Source organism: Hyperolius riggenbachi, chromosome 8 (genome assembly GCF_040937935.1).
Source record: "Hyperolius riggenbachi isolate aHypRig1 chromosome 8, aHypRig1.pri, whole genome shotgun sequence".
NCBI classification, from domain to species: domain Eukaryota; kingdom Metazoa; phylum Chordata; class Amphibia; order Anura; family Hyperoliidae; genus Hyperolius; species Hyperolius riggenbachi.
The window spans coordinates 238,092,876-238,114,337 of NC_090653.1; the positions used below are offsets into that span (position 1 = coordinate 238,092,876).

General features: G+C 43.3%; 1 protein-coding gene across 8 annotated transcripts in view; it reads left to right on the top strand.

Annotated features, from left to right (window-relative positions):
- PIP5KL1 (phosphatidylinositol-4-phosphate 5-kinase like 1) overlaps positions 1-20,718 on the top strand; it is a 129,542-nt gene extending 108,824 nt beyond the window's left edge. For all 8 annotated transcript variants that reach the window (XM_068249784.1, XM_068249785.1, XM_068249783.1 and 5 more), the window contains 6 exons: positions 6,439-6,563; positions 7,297-7,331; positions 11,522-11,577; positions 11,664-11,776; positions 15,021-15,183; positions 20,251-20,718. In XM_068249784.1, the coding sequence (XP_068105885.1) occupies positions 6,439-6,563; positions 7,297-7,331; positions 11,522-11,577; positions 11,664-11,776; positions 15,021-15,183; positions 20,251-20,683 (925 nt within the window). In that variant the 3' untranslated portion in view covers positions 20,684-20,718. The remainder of the gene's footprint in view (positions 1-6,438; positions 6,564-7,296; positions 7,332-11,521; positions 11,578-11,663; positions 11,777-15,020; positions 15,184-20,250) is intronic.
- The last annotated feature ends 744 nt before the right edge of the window (positions 20,719-21,462 follow it).

Sequence of the window (21,462 nt, forward strand, 5' to 3'; positions counted from 1 at the left end):
TTTTATTTAGAAAATGTACCAGGATCCAAAGATCTTCAGAAATCGTAGGTAAACATAGCCATAAAATACCGTATCTAATAAGCTGCAAACTGAGCCTTGCTCACAAGCTAAAGCTATGAACAGATATCAAAGGCTCATATACTCTCCAGCTGTTTACTGTTACATTGGGAGAAAATTACATGTGTGTACACGCCTAATGCTAATGCCTAATGCTAGGTACACACCATACAATTTTCTGGCAGATTTACCTGCCAGATCGATTATTTCCAACATGTCTGAATTTCTATCAATTTTGTGATCGATTTCGATCGAAATTCAGATCAGACATGTTGGAAATAATCGATCTGACAGGTAAATCTGCCAGAAAATTGTATGGTGTGTACCTAGCATAACGCTTCTGAAAGTCTTTTGAGCCAGAGCTTTTCGTCATGCTGCCCCTAGCCTTTGGAATTCCCTACCACACCCAGTAAAGACAGCCCTATCCCTGGAGCTATTCAAATCCAGACTGAAAAGCCACCTGTTTAGCCTGACATTTGCGAGCTTGTAGAATTAATCTGTACCAAAATTTACCAATCAACCAAATATTGGTCTGAGCCATGCTTATGCGCTTTGAGTCCTATGGGAGAAAAGCACTTTACAAATGTTGTTTGTTGTAGCTGTTGTAATGCTCAACAGGTTGATACAACACTGAACTGTTTCACTGCAGAGTCTGTTACCCTATTTTTTTTAATGACCCTAGTGCTTAAAGGGACTCCGCGCTCAAATTAAAAATGAAATTTGTATTCACCTTGGGCTTTCTGCAGCCCACCGTAGGTCGGGAGGTCCCATGACGGCATCCTGGCTCTTCTCCCAATGTCTGTCCAGAAATGGCTGCCCGGCGGATCCTGGCCGGCAGCCCGGCGATTTAAGCGCGTATGCGCCGTGCTGTCATGCCGGCCGCCGTGATGACGCGAGGCGGCCGGCGTGTGAAGTCATACGTGACATATGCAGAAGAAGGAGCCCGACACTCGGGCCCAGTGTCACCGGGCTGCCGGCCGGGATCCGCCGGGCAGCCATTTCTGGACAGGCCTTGGGAAAAGAGCCAGGACGCTGTCGTGGGACCTCCCGACCTAAGGTGGGCTGCAGAAAGCCCAAGGTGAGTACAAATTTCATTTTTAATTGGAGCTCGGAGTCCCTTTAAGGTGATGCCAAGACATAGAATTGATGTAATATGAGCCCTGTCTATTCTGGTGCCAAAGGGAGCTGCCACAGATTTTAAAAGACACATAAAGTGAGGGGGATATGGAGGCTGCCATATTTATTTCCTGTCCTGCTATTCCTCTGCCTTCAATACTTTTATCCATAGACCCTGAACAAGCATGCCAATCAGATGTTGTCTGACAAAAATATGACTGGATTAGCTGCAAGCTTTTTTCAGGTGGGTGATTCAGATACTACTGATGCATTCAAGTTCAGTAGGATGACAGTAAACTGGTATAGTTTAAAAGGAAATACATATGGCAGCTTCCATACCCCACTTCAGGTGTAAGTATTCTTGGCACCATAGATTTTGACAATTTTTTTTGTTACGCTGGGGGTTGGGGGAAGTTAGGGTTAGGCGCTGAAGAGGGGGACTGCTAGGACAAGGAGAAGATTATATATTTTTATATTAGAAAAAGTTGGGTAGGGGGAGGATCGTTTGAGGGGGGGTTATTGCTAGGACAGTGATCATTTTGTGTGTGTGTGTCCAGAAGGGGTTATGTTGGAGAGGAGTGTTACATTGGAGGGGGGATTGCTAGGACTTAGAGGAAATATTTTTTGTTTTTTATTGTACAGTGGGTTTCCTTAAAGACAATCTGAAGCCAGATTAAAAATGGCTTTTTACCTTATATCCATGTGAAGCATGTTTGCCCCTGCTACAACACAGCTATCCCTCGGCATAACAAGGGGTCTTCACCCCCCAAATCCCCTCCATGGTGCCCGGGCAGCGTTTCCGAGTGAGGCGCCTTCTCTGACCTCTCTCCACTTCAGCTTACCAAATCTACTACCTTGTATAGGGCCCCATTACATTAATCCATCTCTGTGGTGATGTAAGATACCTTTTCTGGATACATTAGGGGGTGTTAACTGATGCTCATTGAAATCTTTGGTCTTTTGGACGTATAATATACGTCCAAAAGGCAGCATTGCGCTCCCGAATACGATCGTGCACGTGCGCTCCCGGGCCGCGGTTTGTTAGCCAGGGGATCAATGAATCGGGACATGGTGCCCGATCATTGATCCCTTTCCCCTGCAGGCTTCTTTCGGAAGCCTTGCTCTTTCTGCCTCTTACGTTCCCTGCCCCCCCCCCCCCCCCCCCCCCACGTCCCTCTAAGTGTACATGTTACGCTTAGAGTGACGTAATGTAGACAAACTCATTATTGCCATCTTGTGGCCAAATAGTAAAACTACATCTACATTTAAAAACAAAACAAAAATAAACATATTTACATAAAAAAAATGCTATTTACATCCCACTTTCCCAAAAGTACCCAAATAAAATGTTTAATTAAAAAAAAAAAAAAAACCATTGCAATTAAAAAAACAAAAACGTAAATATTTACCTAAGGGTCTAAACTTTTTAAATATCCATGTAAAGATGAAATATATATTTTTTTTATTATAAGCTTGTAAATAGTGATGGATGCCAAATGGAAAAAAATGCACTTTTATTTCGAAATAAAATAGATTGTGATAGGGACATAATTTCAACGGTGTAATACCCAGAACAATTAGGCAAATACAATATGTGGGTTTTAATTATGAAGGCATATATTATTTTAAAGCTATAATGGCTGAAAACTGAGAAATAATATTTTTTTTCAGTTTTTTTTGTATTCTTCCTGTTAAAATGCATTTACAGTAAAGTAGTTCTTAGCAAAATGTACTACCCAAAGAAAGCCTAATTGGTGGCAGAAAAAAACAAGATATAGATCAGTTCATTATGATAAGTAGTGATAAAGTTATAGGCAAATGAGTGGGAGGTGAAAATTGCTTGGATGCATAAAAAACACGACTGAGGGCTGAAGTGGTTAAAGTATATGTGAACTCCCAAGGAAAGTTCACTCAGAACTCAGTACTGTAAATAGAATTAAGTATGTAAACAAGTCATAAAAATTGGTATAACAATGCAGCAGGCAGGGTATACAAGTTAATGACATCATTAGATATTAAAAAGACAACAACAATAAATAGCGTTGCAGCATACAGGTAAAGTTATGGATGGTTGATAGCTTCATAGTGCCAGGCAGGGTACATAGCAGTGGCAAGCAAGTAGGGGAACTGGGGTAGGTTAAAGGATTTGTAAATGAACCATAAGTACTAATATGGATAGTGCAGCCCTGTTATGCAATACCTCCTGACCAGAGACTCCAGCAGCGGGCTGGAATGTGAATGCTAACTCCATAATTCCTTAAAGAGAACCTAAGGTGAGAGAAATATGGAGGCTGACATATTTATTTCCTTTTAAACAATGCAAATTGCCTGGCTGTCCTGCTTATCCACTGCCTCTGCCTACTGTAATAATTTTAACCATAGACCCTGAACAAGAATGCAGATCAAATGTTTCTGACAAAAATCTGACAAGATTAGCTGCAAGCTTGTTTTAGGTGTGTGATTTAGACCCTACTGACCAAGACAAGACAGACAAGACTAGGGGTCCCCAAACTTTTTCTGTCAAGGGCCGGGTCAACCAACTTCAGACAGTTGAGGGGCCGGAACATACATAAAATGTTGAAAAACATTACATTGAATGTAGGTATTGATTCCCCCCAATCATGCCCAGAGGAGAACTCCCAGCAGCAGCCATTCAGTCATGCGGCACCCGAAGAACATCTTTGTGCACCAGACAGTGAGGCATACCCAGGTGACAACCTGCCATCCAGTTGGACAGCAGTGTCACCTGATGCAGAATTGGATTGGCAGCCAGTGAATGACTGCTCGCTGGCTTCTACAGTATGTGGATGGGTGGTGCCAGCACTGCTATTCTATATGTGGGCCATCGATATTTAAAGGTGCAGTGGGCCACATCTATAAGTTGTACTTGAGCTGCAGCCACCAAGTCACGCTCAGTAGGCAGTAGCAGTGTTAGGGAGTCTAGCCCAAGTACTCCTTGCTGAATAGGTGCTGGCTTACTGAACAGGAAGAGCTTAGATTTAAACCCTGGTCTCCTGTAGAGCTCTTAAAGGGGTTCTGTGGTTCATTTTTAAAAACAAAAACTGACACCTGGGGCTTTTACCGGCCCTCTGCAGCTCTCCGCATGCATCCACGTTCCCGCTCGCGTCTCCGGGAGTCTCCTGCGCAGGTGCAGTACGATGTCTTCTCGTACTGCGCCTGTGCAGTAAGCTCCCGGAGACGCGAGCGGGAGCTAGGATATGCAGTTTCATTTGTGTAGTTAGACAAATAATTGGACGTTGACCGGCAGCGAGGAACGGAGGGTCGTAGAGGACGGTGCCGGACAGGACAGCTGCAGGGGGCCTATAAAGCCCCAGGTAAGTGTCAGTATTTTGTTTTTAAAAATGAACCACAGAACCCCTTTAACCAGTACACTACCAGAAAGCTCAGCAGGACAACCAGGCAACTGGTAATTATTTATACTCTCAGTTCAGGGGTACTTTAAAGCCTGCCACTATACAGCTGGGAATTGGTACAATTTGTGATGTAAAATTAAGGAGAAATCTAACCATCCATGCCACATGGTATTAGCAATTGTAGCAAAAAATATACTTATACGTGCTTAACTCACTATAATTCCAACTTGTTACCCCTTATGGGGAAAGAAAATCTGAGGCTTCATTTAATGAAACATAGAAAGGCCTATCCTACAGAGAATATACCTTTAGTTGTTTCCCTTATTTTAATATCAGCAGCCGATGCTCAGATGTATGAAGACAAGCAATCTGTCATCTAGCCATGTTCTGAAAATGACTAAGCCTTCAGCTCCTACTTTCTGAGTTAGATGTTTTATTCCTTCCTCTTTAATGCTCCTAGCAAAACACAATATTATACTTGTAAAGACCATTTAAAACTTAGCTTTTACTAAATATATAATAAAAAAACAATTAGCCTCCACTAATAATTATTTCAGCAATTTAAACTAGTCTGGGAGAGGGAAAATAGTATTGATGGGATCAGTAAGTGGCTGCTCAAGCTCCAAACCACTATAGGTCTCCCCTCTGACTAAATTAAGGTTGTACTATTTCTAACACATCACCCCACCACAAGCCAACATGTTTCACCCCCTCTAAAAAGATGGAGGCTTCGTCAAGGGAAATAAAAGTGCATAGGTGTATACAGTGCTATACAAAGTGCAACATCAGAAAAACAACAAAAATGGCGCCATAGCCTCATGGCTATCTTCGCAGGTGATTACTTATTGAATCAAAAGTTATCTTTAATGTTCCTACTCAGATGACTTTGTGACTTAGAGTTCTAGTAGTCAGCAAGCCTTTCTTACAGCAGAGTCTGCCATCAGGCTTGCATGAAGAAAAAACCTCACTGAATCTCTGCCTCTGAGTGTCAGGTCATCCCATCCTCCTCCCTTCTTTATAGGCATAAATAAGGACAATCATACATCTTAATAGGAGTGGACCAGCCAAGTCACAAGCCTCAGGCAGTCACATTCTGCTCATATTCCCAGCCAGCCTCGTCATTTGTGTGCTGGCAAGGAGCACAGAGCCAGCTATGTGTGCCAGCCAGGCGTTTTCATTCTGCGGGCTGGAAGATGTTTGTTACATCTTGCAAGCAGATAATTGCCTTAGGTTGGAGAAAAAAACTAGGGAATCTCAATCTGCTTTTCAGAGCAGTGGTATTGGTGGTGACCCAAATTTCATCTCTCACTTTCCTGTCGTAGATTTGAAGTTTGTGAGTTCTGTTAATGGAGGACTCGTGGATCCAGGCACAACCTGGTCTAACACAATTTCCTCCATATTTCAGTGCACATGGTCACCAATATCGCCAGGGGGAACACACAGGGAAGCAGGAAATTTGGGCGTATGAGGTTTAAGGACAACATAAGCCCTGCAATTGCCACTAATACAAATAGTGTCAAAAGCATAAATTGCCCTAGGAGCCCCACTGGAAATTTTTCATTTAATAAAATGTTTCGAAATGAATTGGTTTTTTTGGGGGGGGTTCAATGTATTTTTTTTTCAATGCATTTTTTTTTTGCGGTGGGGATAGAGATGGGATACTTGGGTGATTTAAGAATAGGTGTCAGGAAGGGGGGTTTTAAGTTTAGGCATGGGGGGTTTGTTAGGATTAGGCATGAGTAGATGGACTAGTCCAGAATCTGTCAGATTTTTACAACTTTTTGTAAGTGACAGCAATTTTCGCACTAGTGGTCCTTTAGCCGAATAATGTGCCAACATCCCTCTGTAACGCCCATGTAGTAACTATTAGTTCTGTGTGTTTTGTGTTTAGAAATGACAAGCGGTTCTTCTTGAAGACACAGAGTAAGAGAGAGGCTCACTTTCTGCTACAGATCCTGCCGAAATACATCCAGCACTTCCAGGCCTATCCGCACTCCCTGCTGGTGAAGTTCCTGGGTGAGTTAATTTCACCTGTGATGTCATCCTTGCATTTTGTATTGTGAAATGTACACTTTCATGCCCACTTTAGCCCCAACCAGGGAGTAATCTGAGGCAAGCAGCACCTGCGATCACGGGGGGGGGGGGGGGGGGGGGGGAGGGCACAGACCTGTGGAGGGCCCCAACTACTAACCTTCCCCTCCTCCGATACAGGGGATGATACTTCAGATCAGGTGTTTGTGGCTAAAATTGTTATGGGTGTGAAGATCATGATGGCCACACTTGTTTTATGAGCCTTGTGAGATGGGCCCCAAGGCTGTAGAGGGCCCCAAGGGGAGGCAAGAGAAGAGCTGTGAACATTGGTTGGGCCTCACCAAAGTTTTGCTGGGGGGAAAAGGGAGGGCATGAATTGTAGCTACACCACTGGCCCCAACCAGAACCCGTATGAGGGCTCTAGTGGGCCCAGGGCAAGCACGCATTTAAGTAGGACCCCCACACCCCTCTCAGCAACAACACCGACAACCTTTCCAAAGCTCTACCCTCAACCCACTAACACAACTTCAATATATGCCATTGACCTCATTTAATGGACATATACAGTATATCTCTTTGAAACCAGACTAACTAGGTAACGACTGGTCACTACTCACTAGAGCTAAGTAAGCTGAAAATCCAGAAGCCACTTATGTTTGTAACCTTACTTTGCTAGAGATGAAAGGATTGAGTTTTTTTCTGGTTTGATATTTTGCAGGTGTGCACAGCATCACGCGAGGACAAGAGAAGAAGGTAAGCATGCTCAGACTACGTGGTCGTGGGTATGAGATGACTAACACCCGATCTGCCTGCTTTTACCAACAATTATCTATCGTGGAAGTGGAAAACCTGATTAGGTGTAACGATTAGGGAATTATTTCCGTGGTCAGCGCAAAAGATGCACGCTGACACTGCGGAAATCCTCCACAAGCGTATAAAATAACAGAACCCAGCTATGGTGCGATGCACCTGTAGAGGGAAATTCCCACCGGCAGATGGAGCTGTGGAGTGCAGAGGAATAAACCCTCTGCCCTGCCACAGATGCCAGATAGGAATTGTACGAGGTGAAGCAATATAGGGCAAGATAGCCCTTGGAGAGAGAGAACACAGAGATAGAATGTATGTGTGTCCACCAATCTAGTCGCCAGGCGGCGACGGTGAACACACAACAACGAAAACCAAGTGGGAACGCAATTGCAAGAATGGCGATTGCTAATAGCGACACCAGACTGAGTAATACAGAGCAAAGGAACAGAATAAAGACAGAACTGACAACAAACAGTAATCCAACACACCGGAGCAGACAGGACTAACTACACGCGGTCACCACATGTTAAGCGCAATAGTGACAACGCGCGTGCACGGCACGGTCGCCACACGAGAAGCGCAATAGCGACAACGCGTACCAACCCTGACTAACCAAAGAAGCACGAAAACAAAAGAGAACACGAACGCTTGCTAAACGGTTACCTCACCGAGACGACAGCAAGCGTTCATTCCAGACAGACAGACAGATGGAGCAACCAGTAGCAACCACTGCTCTGGCAACACTCCCAGACAGAGTACAGAAGGAACCACCGCCTCTACCGCTAGGGCGAATGCGATCCCAACAGACAGAACGATCTCTTGTCGACCGCCGCTGGCGACAAGACAATCGCGACAGATAGACAGTACAAAGCAATACAGGTAACAAACAACCTGACTATGCTAACAGGAATGCTAGGGCACTCCCAAGGAACTACTCTAAGATAGCAAGATTAGCAAACAGTAAGCAAAGGGCTGAGACTCCAGGTAAGTTGGCCGGAACAAACCATGATGACCAGCAAGGAATTCTGGGAGGAAATGGTTTTTATACTGCAAGCCATCAGAGGAAGCAGCTAAGAAATTTGCATGACAAGTGGATGCAAATTCCTCCCCAGAACAGCAACTCTGCAGCTTGCAGAGTGGAGACAGGTCTCTCTTCCAGGGACCTGCAGCACTCAGACCTAACAAATGGTCAAAAAGCTGTCTGCCTGTGCAGACAGCAGAGCAGATCATTACATTAGGCAGGTTACTTCTCTAGCTACTGATAAAATGGAGACTGTTTAACCAATTAAGCCCAACTGGATGAACATTCTCGTCCAGTTGGGCTGCGCGCACTCCCACGGGCCGCACACGCTCCTGGGTGTGCTTCTGCCGCCGGCCGTTAGCCCAGCCATCAATGAATGGGATTATAGATCCCATTCATTGATCAAAGCCCCCCGCAAAAAAACCGACAGCCTCTAATCAAAGGCTGTGGTTTTTCTGAGTCACAAAAAGTTCCCTGTCTTCATTCTTCTTCCTGGAAGCGTACGATCACGCTTCCAGGACTTTTCACTATGGCCATCTTGTAGCCAAATAGTAAAACTACACACACATCCATTTTTAATAAATAAATACATTTTTTTTACATTTAATTAAAATTAGCTGTTTACCTCCCACACCAAAAATTACCCACGTACAATTTTTAATACAAAAAAATAAAAAAATTACAATTTAAAAAAAAACAAAAAAACCCATAAATAGTTACCTAAGGGTCTGAACTTTTTAAATGTGCATGTCAAAGGAGTATATTAATATAATTTTTTAAATTATGGGCTTGTAAATAGTGATGGACGCAAATTGAAAAAATGCACCTTTATTTCCAAATAAAATATCGGCGCCATACATTGTGATAGGGACATAATTTAAATGGTGTAATAATCGGGACAAATGGGTAAATAAAATACATGGGTTTTAATTACGGTAGCATGTATTAATTTCAAACTATAATGGTCAAAAACTGTTTGAATTAGGCAAAAACATTTCTTTCTTAATATTCCTGTTAAAATGGATTTAGAATAAAATAATTCTTAGCAAAATGTATCACCCAAAGAATGCCTAATTGGTGGCGGAAAAAACAAGATATAGACCAATTCATTGTGATGAGTAGTGACAAAGTTATTGGCTAATGAATGGGAGGTGAAAGTTGCTCAGATGCAAAAAATAAACAACCCTTTGGGCTTAAAGTGGATCCGAGGTGAACTTTTACATATTGCATAATTGTGCTCCTTTCCTATTGTTTATAGGGCATTCCTCAAGCCAAATACTTTTTTGTTTTTGTTTTAATACTTTAATTCCCTATAAACTAAACAAGCCACGCCCACAGAGTTTCAGAGAGCCTTGGCAGTAGCAAGGGCTCATGGGAGCTCAGTCTGGGCAGGAAGAGGGGGAGGTGTTACTAGCCATTGATTTCAGAGGCAGAGGGGAGGAGGGAGGAGGAGAGGGGATTAGGCTGATGGCTCAAGATACAGATAAGCCTGCCTCTGTGTAATGTTTACAAACAACATGGCTGCTGTCATTGTATCACAGGAATAAATAATCATATTCTATTAAAACTGTTTGCAGCTAGATTTGCTGTGTAAACCATCTAAACTTTACATAAGATATATAGACAAGTTACTTGTTATAGTTCGTTTTTCATCTCGGATCCGCTTTAAGTGGTTAAGATTGGCTTATTGACATTCACATCCTTGCACAATCTGAGCCCTGGATACCTGAAGGACTTGTTGCAACTGCATCACACCCCCACAATCTTAGATCAAAAGGATCTACTTACTTGGTCACCCCCAGAGTCCACTTCAAAACCTTTGTAGACAGAGCCTTCTATCATGCTGCCCCTACACTGTGGAACTCCCTGCCACACCCAATCAGGACATCTCCATCCCTGGGATTTAAGTCCAAACTGGAAAGCCACCTGTTTAGCATGGCATTTACGAACACATGACAATTTCCTCTGTAACACAGTCCATCCTGCAAACCTGTATTGATCTGAGACATATCTATGCACTTTGAGTCCTATGGAAAAATGCACTTTACAAATGTTTATTGTATTGTGTTATTGTATTGAATACTTTTTAGGTAGTTAATAGTGGAGGATGGGTAGGCAAGCTGTTTCAGTCTTCTGACCCATCCCCTGCACCATAGAGGGTTGCGGAGTGTGTTGCGTCAGACAGGTAGGCCATATGAGGTGTCATCCGAGACAAGTAGAGCGCAGAGTGTAGCAGCCAGTTTCGCAGCTGCAGCAATGGGATGACACCTGGAACAAAGACTGATTTGACCAGGTAGGTATGCATTTTGTTAATAAAAACTTCTCACTTTAACAGAATCCTCCTTTGATGCCAGATCTCAGTGTGTCCCCTTAAAGTAAACACCCTTCCGGACACCTAACATTAACGTTGAACACTAACAAATAAAAGCAAAGTACCCTCTGGCAATGTTCACAGTGGTGCGTTGCGGCATAATGGCTGCTTTGTAATTCGGCTTGTCGCACTGCAATGCACAGTGCAGCAGGTGCGGTGTAACGGCATGCAGCATCGTAATGCACTGTATCCAGTACGTTATTGCAAAATGCTCGCCTTAACAGTGACAGTGAAGCATACTTTTCATTGACTGCACTGTATGTGACGCAACGTGTGGATAACATGCAGCACTACTTTCCCGATCTGTTGAGTTTTGTTCCTGCTGTTACAAATAGGCAATGCTCACTGTGAACCCAGCCTCAATCATCATGGCTGGTGCCTAATGCTAACTGATGCTTAGTTTTCATCATCTTCCTCCTTTCACGTGCAGCACAGGATGCCCAATCCTCGCTCCTCCTTCATAATCTTGTTGAACAGCAATCTGCAGCTCGAAAATCTGCTAGTTATGTCCCAAAGCCACATTCTCTACCAATTGCTCAGGCATTATTGTTATTCCTGCTCAGTGTATATAGAGTATACACACACACACTATATATATATGTATATATATATGTATATGTATGTATGTATGTATGTATGTATGTATGTATGTATGTATATATATATATATATATGTGTGTGTGTGTACTGTATATATATATATATATATATATATATATATATATCTTTCATTTTTTCTTCTAGAAATATTTCATCATTATGCAGAGCGTCTTCTTCCCAGACGAGAGGATCACTGGCCGGTAGGATGGGGCTTACTTTTGGCTTTTTAACACTAATGTATTCTTGTGGATGATCTTAGTAACTGTCTTGTCTCCACTCTGTTCAGCTATGATATAAAAGGCTGTCAGGTGAGTCGCTGGACGGAGCCAGAGCCGGAGGGAAGCAGAGTTCTGCAGGTCTTCAAGGATCAGAACTTTGAAGGCAATGTCATCTGTTTGGGTGAGCGCTCCTATCAGATTGATAAGAGTCTTTATTTTGCTGGTTGTGTATCAGAGTAAAGTGGTAAATTTCTGGGAACAGACGGTGGGAGGAGCGGGTAATGGTACTGCAATGAATTGTTCAATCAACTCTCTATTGCAAGGCTGTCCACCTCCAGTCCTTGAGGGCCGAGGTCCTCACACATTTATGGCACAGCTAAAATTAATTAATGGGATTGAACCAGGAAAGGTGTGGCTTATCAAGTAGAACACATTTCTCCATTTCTCAGTCCACCCTAAACACTGGCATGGATATGGCCCTTCAGGACTGGAGTTAGACACTGGTGCACTACTGGATTGAGATCAAGCTGGGTGCATCAATCAATGCTACCTTATCAGTTTCCAGTAGTGGATCGATCAATTGCTGGCTGGAATGGGCCATTATTAGCTTGTGTATAACTCAGTTAACTCAGGGTTATTTAACATTTGCTTCAACAAGACTTCTTGAGGCCAGTTTGTGCAGCGATGCTCCGCCCCCATCGCACCGCAATGCCAAAAACTACATTCATTTGAACCTGCGTCAGAGTGCGCTGACAGGGTTATAAGCATAGCGCCATCCCCTCACACACCTCCCTGCACGCCCGTCTCTGCATGACGCCGCCTCTCACCCAGTTACGTACTCTGGCCCATATGCAATTCTCTTTTTCACCTGAGTTTTCTCTTAGGTGATATTTTCACAACTTGTAAATAAGATGCCTTTTAAACCACCTGCAAGCAAAAAAATACTAAAAATAATTTTGACAATGCTTTTTCACCTTTGTTTTGGTACTTTTTCCATTGCAAAGTGTTAAAAAGTTATTTTAAATTGAAGTTGAAAAATTATCTCCTAGGAGAAAACTCAGGTGAAACAGTTAATTGCATATGGCCCTTTGTGCTGGACAGGAAGTACTGGGATTCCTGGGTTCCCTGTCATATTTGCGTTGTTCCGCACATGCACACCACTAACAAATGTTGCATTTCTGCATCACCCATTGACTACCATGCTTTCCACTGCTGCTGCGGAAGTCTGATGGTAACGTGCTGTTGACTTTGAGGTGGGTGGGCGGCCACTTGGGAACTTCTGGTACAACGCGACACGATGGGGTAAGTGTGCTAGGCCTCATAGACTTTCATTGCTGTTGCATTACTCTGCATTTAGAAAGGGTAACGCAATGCAATGAAACAGGCCTAGTGTAAAAGGGGCCTCAAAGAAACTGAAATTTGTCCCCATGTATATGGTATACAGTATATGTGTATGGTAGCCAGTGTCTGGGGTAGGCTGTGCTGGGGCCCACTAGAAAGTGTGACTAGCAATAGCGGAGCACTTTTGGCAGTGGTTTTTGCCGTTTTGTGTGTTGTTGTTTTTTACCACAAAGCATTTGTACAACGATTGTGATTTCCATAGCAATTCCCATAAATCTGGTAGTAAAAGCGCTGCAAAATCACTTTCGTTTCGGTATGGTCCCCTCCATAACCTCAAAATTTGGGGTGTGTCGGGTGTGTACGAGGCCTACAATTTAAAGAATTTTGGGTGAACTGTATCTGAGAATACACTCCGCATGCATGTGATGGCTGTCTTTGCACCGGTCATGGGGGAGCGATTAAGGACGCCTGACCTTGCCGACCAGGAAGTGGCTATGGAAGGGATTAGGCAGAGAACGGAGGGGGATTAGGGGAAGAGGTGGGCATGAGGACTGCTACTCATACATGCCTGCTCCCTTTAGGGCCGGTTCACACGGCCTTCAGCCCGGCTTCCAGCGGCATCCCTTTTGCAGGCAAGCAGCATCTCCTTCCACTGTCATCACCTGCTGGCAGTAAAAATGTCACCATGTGGTAAATGTCAGAATGTAAATCAGGAAGAGGAAACATTTTACAATGGGGAAACACTGACTAAATCATTTAAACATAATTATTGTAAAAATTAAGCACTTTTTTTATTACATTATTTTCACTGGAGTTCTTCTTTAAACACGTGCTTGTTTTTTTGGAGGTGTTGCTACTATTTATGTAAATTTTGGTATTCACATGTAATACGAAGGTTTGAAAAGCGAAAATTCACTTTTTCATTGACTTGCACTGCATGCCATTTGCATATTGGTAAGCCTTTTTTTATGCAGAAAATTTGGATGCAAAAATTTGCATTAAAAGGCACAATGAATGCAATACCATTGACTTGCATTAGATGTGCGACAAACGCAAATTTGCAAAAACACAATTCTCAAATAAATTCTGTCATGTGTAAAAGGACCCTCAAGGTGGCCACACACCATAAAATGTTTTAAATATCTGTTCAATTCAAGAATAGCAATCAGTTTTTCAAAAATCTGACCAATGTACCACGCACCTATGTTCAATTTTTCCACAATCTTGAATAATTGAAAGCTCAGAAAAAAATTGATTGGAACTGTACATCAAGTAATTGTCAATCCATCAAACACCATACAATTCTTGATAAAGTTGGTCTGAAATTTCCTACATGTCCAATCTCCAAAAATAAAAAATAAAAATAGGAAATTCGAATGGATTTATCAATCGAAAATAAAGAAAAGCTCTCGATTTTTTGGGACAACCAATCAAAATTATTGAATTGGTGGAAAATTGGATCTTTTAATTGTATGGTGTGTGGCCCCAAGTTGGTAAAGTGAGTTAACTGTTATTGTAGTTAATCTTGTTGTTAGCAGCAGAGCCTGCCCATTTTATGCATACATGTCAGTTTGCCGCCGTGTCACTTTGGCGCCGGGTGAGCCTAATGGCGGCTTATCCTGCTGCCAGTGAAATTCCGGGCGGCGTTAATTACTATTCCCCCTCTGAGCCATAGCAACTCCGGGAAACGCCGTGCACTATAGAATTGTAGCTATAGCGGCGCTCAATTCAGGCGCAACGCAGTGCACAGCATGCACCAAAAGCCCTTCCTCACCATTTCATACCTCCCCTTCAAAAGGACTTAAAGTGTCCACCTGGCATTTCATCTGTACACAGTTTGTGAGTAATCTATCACCCGAAGGGCCTGAGCCCACTGACGCAGTTTTGTCCACTTTTCACATCCATGTTACAGACGCCGAAAGGCGGACAGAGGTGGACACAACTGCTGTAGTGGGCTCAGGCCAAAAGGGATTACAAAATCGCGTTGTGTGTGACATTGATCCAGCGTGTGTGTGAGGTTTTACCAGATAGACTTGCCACTGGCCATATAACCCATTGAAGGTACATCTTCTCCTCTTCCACAGATCAGCAGCGAGCCTGGCTGCTCCGTCAGGCAGAACTGGACACTCGGTTCCTGTGTGAACTTAACGTCTTGGATTACAGCCTACTGGTCGGATTTCAGCCGCTGCACGCTGATGAGAAGAGCCAGAACTGGTCCTTGGCAAACCTCATTGTCCGCACTAAAAGGTGATCAGAGGGACCAGATATATGTGGGACTCCAGGGGTTCTTTATGTGTCTGACGGAAAACAAAGCAGAAGTTTGGAGTGAGCGTGTGATGTCTCCCACAATGCATCACTGCTGAATATGCAGATCATCTGGCATACAAGAGGAGAGAGAACCGAGAGCCCAATATGGTGTAGTAGGTTTTGGCAATTGGTATAATGTGAAAGAGTAAAAATTATACTCACAAACCAGGGTTACCTCCAGGCAACCACTGTATAAGCAGGTGAGGAATTTGACCTGTCCCCACTCAGGATTAAAAAAGTCGCTCTCTGTAGATGAGAAAAAAGGGTATCCCCCTCCACCAAGGGTGGATATAAAGTGCAAAATAAGTAGAACAGAGGCGCCAACAGAATAAAAACAGTAATTAAAATGTTAAAATTCGCTGAGGAGGCTATGGTGGTTCCACCCCCTCCAAGCAAACACAGAAAACTGTGTAATGTAAACAGAACAAATTTATTGGTACACTCCAGGGTATAGATATACAACGCGTTTCGCGGGTATGAGCCCGCTTCTTCAGGCAGTAGAAGTAGGAGTACACAGCAATCTGTCAGCAACACACCTTTGGCGCCAGGTGTGTTGCTGACAGATTGCTGTGTACTCCTACTTCTACTGCCTGAAGAAGCGGGCTCATACCCGCGAAATGCGTTGTATATCTATACCCTGGAGTGTACCAATAAATTTGTTCTGTTTACATTACACAGTTTTCTGTGTTTGCTTGGAGGGGGTGGAACCACCATAGCCTCCTCAGCGAATTTTAACATTTTAATTACTGTTTTTATTCTGTTGGCGCCTCTGTTCTACTTATTTTGCAGATCATCTGGCATGGAGTTCTGGTTCACCATGAGCTTGCTGGGCAATCTGTAACTCTGGGTGTTTCAAGTCCTTCCTCATCAACCCACATGAATCCATGCCATGCACTGATAAGGACCAACCTGTCTGAAACAGTCAAAGTGTATGCATGTTGGATTTTTGTGGCTCTGTATAATTAAGAAGCTGACACATCATTGCATTCCAGCGGTTCTGGAGGTGTGTTTAGCAAATGGATGATTTGCACATTCAACAGTGATGCACTGGGAGACATTGTATGCTCACTCCAACCTGAATAATTGCAAATACCTTCTGTTCTAATTTTTGTTTTGCATAGCGTTTTAGTAAGAGAGTTTTATGTTCCATTGTAGCCCCTTCCACACTCCGATGACTTCTGGTTCACCATGAGCTTACTGGGCAATCTGTAACTCTGATGTAAAAGCAATTCTAAGAGAGAAGGTCCTAGAGATTATTATGGAAATGGCTGCATTGTCCTGTGTAATAATATATATTGTTACCTCTTTGCAGGGCCAGAGTTTCATCTCAGGAACCTGTAGGCACAAAAGTTCTCAAACCCTAAACTCTGCCCTCCGGCGAACCCTCAAACCTGAAAATCCTGACACAAACGCAGGTTTTCCTGCTGAACTACACCGATCGTGTGCTGCTGGCTGCCCCCATTAAATGGCAGGCTATTTGGTATAGTGTGTATAATTAATTCTAACGATATATAAAGCCAAACTAAAGTCATTTTTTCTCAACAAAGGTGGAATTTCACTTTAAAGGAAACCCGAGACGTAAAGATATAAAAGTTTTATACTTACGTGGGGCTTCCTCCAGCCCCCTCCGCACCGATCGCTCCCACGCCTCCTAGTTCTCCCGGTAGAAGCCCCGTTAGCTTGTCCAGTCAGCGCAGTTTGCCCGCACACGCACCCCATCTTGCTCCTGTAGCTGGGAGCTTCCTGCACCTGCATTGACTGGCCAAGCTAATAAGCTTCTACCGGGCAAATGAGGAGGCAGAGGACAGCGGCATGGGAGCGATTGCTGCGGAGGGGGCTGGAGGAGGCCCCAGGTATGTATAAAACTTTTATATCTTTACGTCTCAGGTTTCCTTTAAAGTGAACCCAAGGTGAAAATAAACTGATGAGACAAACAATGGTACTTATCCTCCTACTCCTAAAACTGAGGGGTTTTTTTAGACATCCCAAGGTTTTATTTTATATTTAAACATTTAGAAAGTGGATTGAATGTCTTATTGTCTCTGATCAATGGCAGCCTATTACGTGTCCTACTGTTAAAATACATGAACTATTGACCTTTTTATATCTCTCCCTTGCTGTCAGAAGTTGTATTCTGCCAGGAAAACATTTATGGCCGTAATTTGCTTATCAGTGATGTTTACTATACTCCGACAAGGTGCCAACAAGACAGAAACTGTCATGTCTGCTTCATGTCTGAAAACGAATTCTTTCAGGCAGCAAGATAAAGTACAAACAGCCTAGTTATTAATGTTTTGCACTGTACATATACATTTATCTCATTCTGTCACATATTGCCTCGGGTAAACTTTAAAGAGGCACTGTAGTGACATACTAGAATACAGTAAATTATTCAGGATACTCATTTTTAGTCATTTTTTCTTGGTTTCAGCATCAGTAGGATTCAGCATTCCATTGGTATGTAGCACTACCTTCCCAGTGTTGCTTAGCTTAGGCTGATTAAATATGTGGAATTCTCCCCCCCCCCCTCCCCAGAGTATTCTGGGAGACCAGGTGTACTTTTCACTGGTTTTAGAACTCTCAGTAAATGAACATTCCGCAGAGATTACCAGCCAGTACTAAAGATGTCACCACCAAATTGATCACCAAATCAATACAAATATTCTTTTAAAAAAAAATGATGTCACCATCTGTGATAATTTCAGAATGTAAATGAGGGTGAGGAATTTTTTTTACAATGGGCAAATACTGAATAAATAATCTATAAATGAATATTGTAAAAAGAAAAAAACAAACAAAAAGAAGCAATTTTATTAAAGATGTTATTTTCACTTCAGTTCCTCTTTCAGGAGACCATTCACAAGAATTCACTGGATTTCAGGACAGGGGTATTTTGAACTATCAAAGAATGACACCCAAAAAGATTAAAGCACCTTCCCGACCAAACACAAATTATTTGTGAATCAGTGGTGAAACTTATTTTCATATGTTTGAAAGTGATTTATTTCACATCAGATAATCAAAGTTTTTTAAAGTGGAATTAAAGGACCACTCTCTTACAAAATATTGCAAAATTTAAATTGCATACATGTAAAATGTAACTAAATTGCAAGTGGATAGCACTTTTGTTATTTTCAATGGACGATGTGCCGTGGTCTGTGGGTCAGACAGCACTCCACACCCCGTCTCATGCAAAGAAAGTGAAGACCAGCGCATCTCCGCTTGAATGACGGATCAGTCTCCCAGCGTTCATCGCCACTAGGAGACTGTTTTACAATGTACAGCGCTGCGATCTAAAGCAGTGCTGTACTGGGGACAGCCATGACACTCCAGCTGTCCCCTTGGGAGGCTCCGATCGCTGGGATTGACTGCCGGGGGGAGGGAGGGAGGCTATGGAATAAAATAAATAAAAAAAGCAAAAATGTATTAACCCCAACCCCCCCCCCCCCCCCCCAACAAACACAAGAGAAGCGATCAGAGCCCACCAACAGAAAGCTCTGTTGGTGAGCAGAAAAAAAGGGGGGGGGGAAATCTCTTATGTGCTGAGTTGTGTGGCCCTGCAGCGAGCCCTTAACGCTGCAGTGGCCTGAATTGTAAAAAATAGCCTAGTCACTAGGGAGGTGTAAGCCTACGGTCCAGAACCTAAACTGAGAAGCATATAGATTGTTTCCTTTTAAAATAATGCAAAAACACATCTGGTCTCCCAGAATGCTCTGGGGAAGAAATTCTGCATAATAGCCTAGGCTATGACTCACTGGGAGGGCTGGGCTACATACTAATATACAGCAATATATAGATACAGGAAGTGTTTTTGATGCTGAAACCAGAACATTTAATGTTAAAAAGGGCATCCTGAATAATTTACTGGTGGAAAAATGTACACTAAGTTACCTGCAGATACCATGATTTTCGATCAAATATATGTTCGAATGTCCAACCAGGTTATCCCCTTTGTGGCCAGTGTAAGAGGATGATAAATGTGGTCAGCATGACAGCCAGTCAACTACTACTTTATTTGTAGGAATAAAAATGGCCGCCTCCACAGTCATGACTAGAGATGTTCAATGTGATGCGAATTGCTTGTAACCTGAGTCAGTTAACACCTACTTAGTATAATCATAGCTTCCACCTGTCCCAACTGTCCCTCTTTCTTCTGTATTTGTCCCTCTTTCAGGACTGATGTACAGAGCTGTGTAAATATATGTATTTTTCCGCTGAAACGTTTGTTTTTTTTACTATAAACTTCATTCCCATCCTTTAAATTTAATGTATTTTTTATTCTCAACTGTTAATATGAAGAACATTGAACCAGGACACAAAGCACCAGTGTGGTTTGAATTATAAAACAACACAACTTTCTTATGAAATCTTTATGGTATGTGTGACTAGGGGTGTGGCAGGGTGTGGCTTAAGTGTCACTGTCTTATCTCAAAAAGTTTGGAGGTATGTATTGTCCTGTTTATACATTGTATGCTCTTTACTTGCAAATATGGAAAATTTGCTTTTTTTTAAAAAATGCGGACTCTTCTTGGACCATATTACATGATTACATGATCACAGATTGCCCCGCAAACTCATGGTGAACCAGAACTCCTAGTAGTGTCTGAGGGGCTAAAAGGGACCAAAAACTTCCTTACCAAAATGCTATGAAAAATAGAGATTTGCCCGTAGCTGTAGAGTCGGTAGAAAAATCGTCCGACTCCGATTCCTCTGTTTATGAAACCTCCGACTCCAGGTACCCAAAATGACTCCGACTCCTTAGTCTAATACTTACCAGGGCTGTGGATTTGGTACAAAATCATACAACTCCGACTCCCGACTCCAACTCCTCAGTTTATGAAACCACCGACTCCAGGTACCCAAATTTGCTCCGACTTCTTGACTCCGACTCCAAAGCCCTGAATTTGCCTAATTAAAATAAAATACAAGTATTTGCAATTACTCAGGTTGGAGTAGGCTTCTGAGGTGTCCCACAGTGCATCACAATGATTCCTCTCTTATTTCCAGGTCAGTGAATGGGACCGGCAGCCCCACCACCTCTCAGTGCGCCTCAGTTCCAGGCACGGTGGAGGAGGAAGGTGACTCCATGGAGAAAGAGGATGATGGCACGGAATGCAGCGGCACCCCCGAATTGTCCTCTGCCAAAAATCCACACATCAAGAAGATCAGCCATCAGTTCAGCACAGTGTCTAATATCTCTGATGTTGTGGCACAAAACCGCCGCCTGCTCCCCAATTACAGGAACCCCCTGCACGTGATGGACGGACCTGAGCAGAGATATTTCATCGGCATCATCGACATATTCACGGTGTACGGCCTGAGGAAAAGACTGGAGCATCTGTGGAAAAGCATGCGCTATCGCGGGCAGGAGTTCTCTACGGTTGGCCCCCTCCGCTACTCGCAGAGGCTGTGCCACTGGGTGGAGACACACACCGTGTAACAGTACTCAGTAAAAGCTGCACTGATCACCATCAACTCAGTGACTCATACTTGGGCTTCAGTTTTCACTGCAGCTTTGGTGACTTTTGACCTAGAAGGCAATCAGGGTTGCAACACTAGCTCCATGTTTACAATATAGACTATGGTGAGAAAAATAGAGGGCTACCAGTCACAATGATTTAAAGGGATACTGTAGAGGGGTCGGGGGAAAATGAGCTGAACTTACCCGGGGCTTCTAATGGTCCCCCGCAGACATCCTGTGCCCGCGCAGCAGCTCACTGATGCTCCGGCCCCGCCTCCGGTTCACTTCTGGAATTTCTGACTTTAAAGTTAGAAAACCACTGCGCCTGCGTTGCCGTGTTCTCGATCCCGCTGATGTCATCAAGAGCGCACAGTGCAGGCCCAGTATGGTCTGTGTCTGCACTGTACACTCCTGGTGACATCAGCGGGAGCGAGGACACGGCAACGCAGGCGCAGTGGTTTTCTGACTTTAAAGTCAGAAATTCCAGAAGTGAACCGGAGGCGGGGCCAGAGCATTGGGGAGTGGCTGCGCCAACACAGGATGTCTGCGGGGGACCATTAAAAGCCCCGGGTAAGTTCAGCTCATTTTCCCCCGACCCCCCTACAGTATCCCTTTAACATCCTTTACAAGAAAATCCTGGTTGAACAACTGCAGTGAAATCTAGGAACTGATTATTTATACGGGGCCATATTTAGCTGCCCTAGGCACGTTCGTAAAATACCTTCCTTTTGTACAGACTCCACCCCTTTTGCCTATAT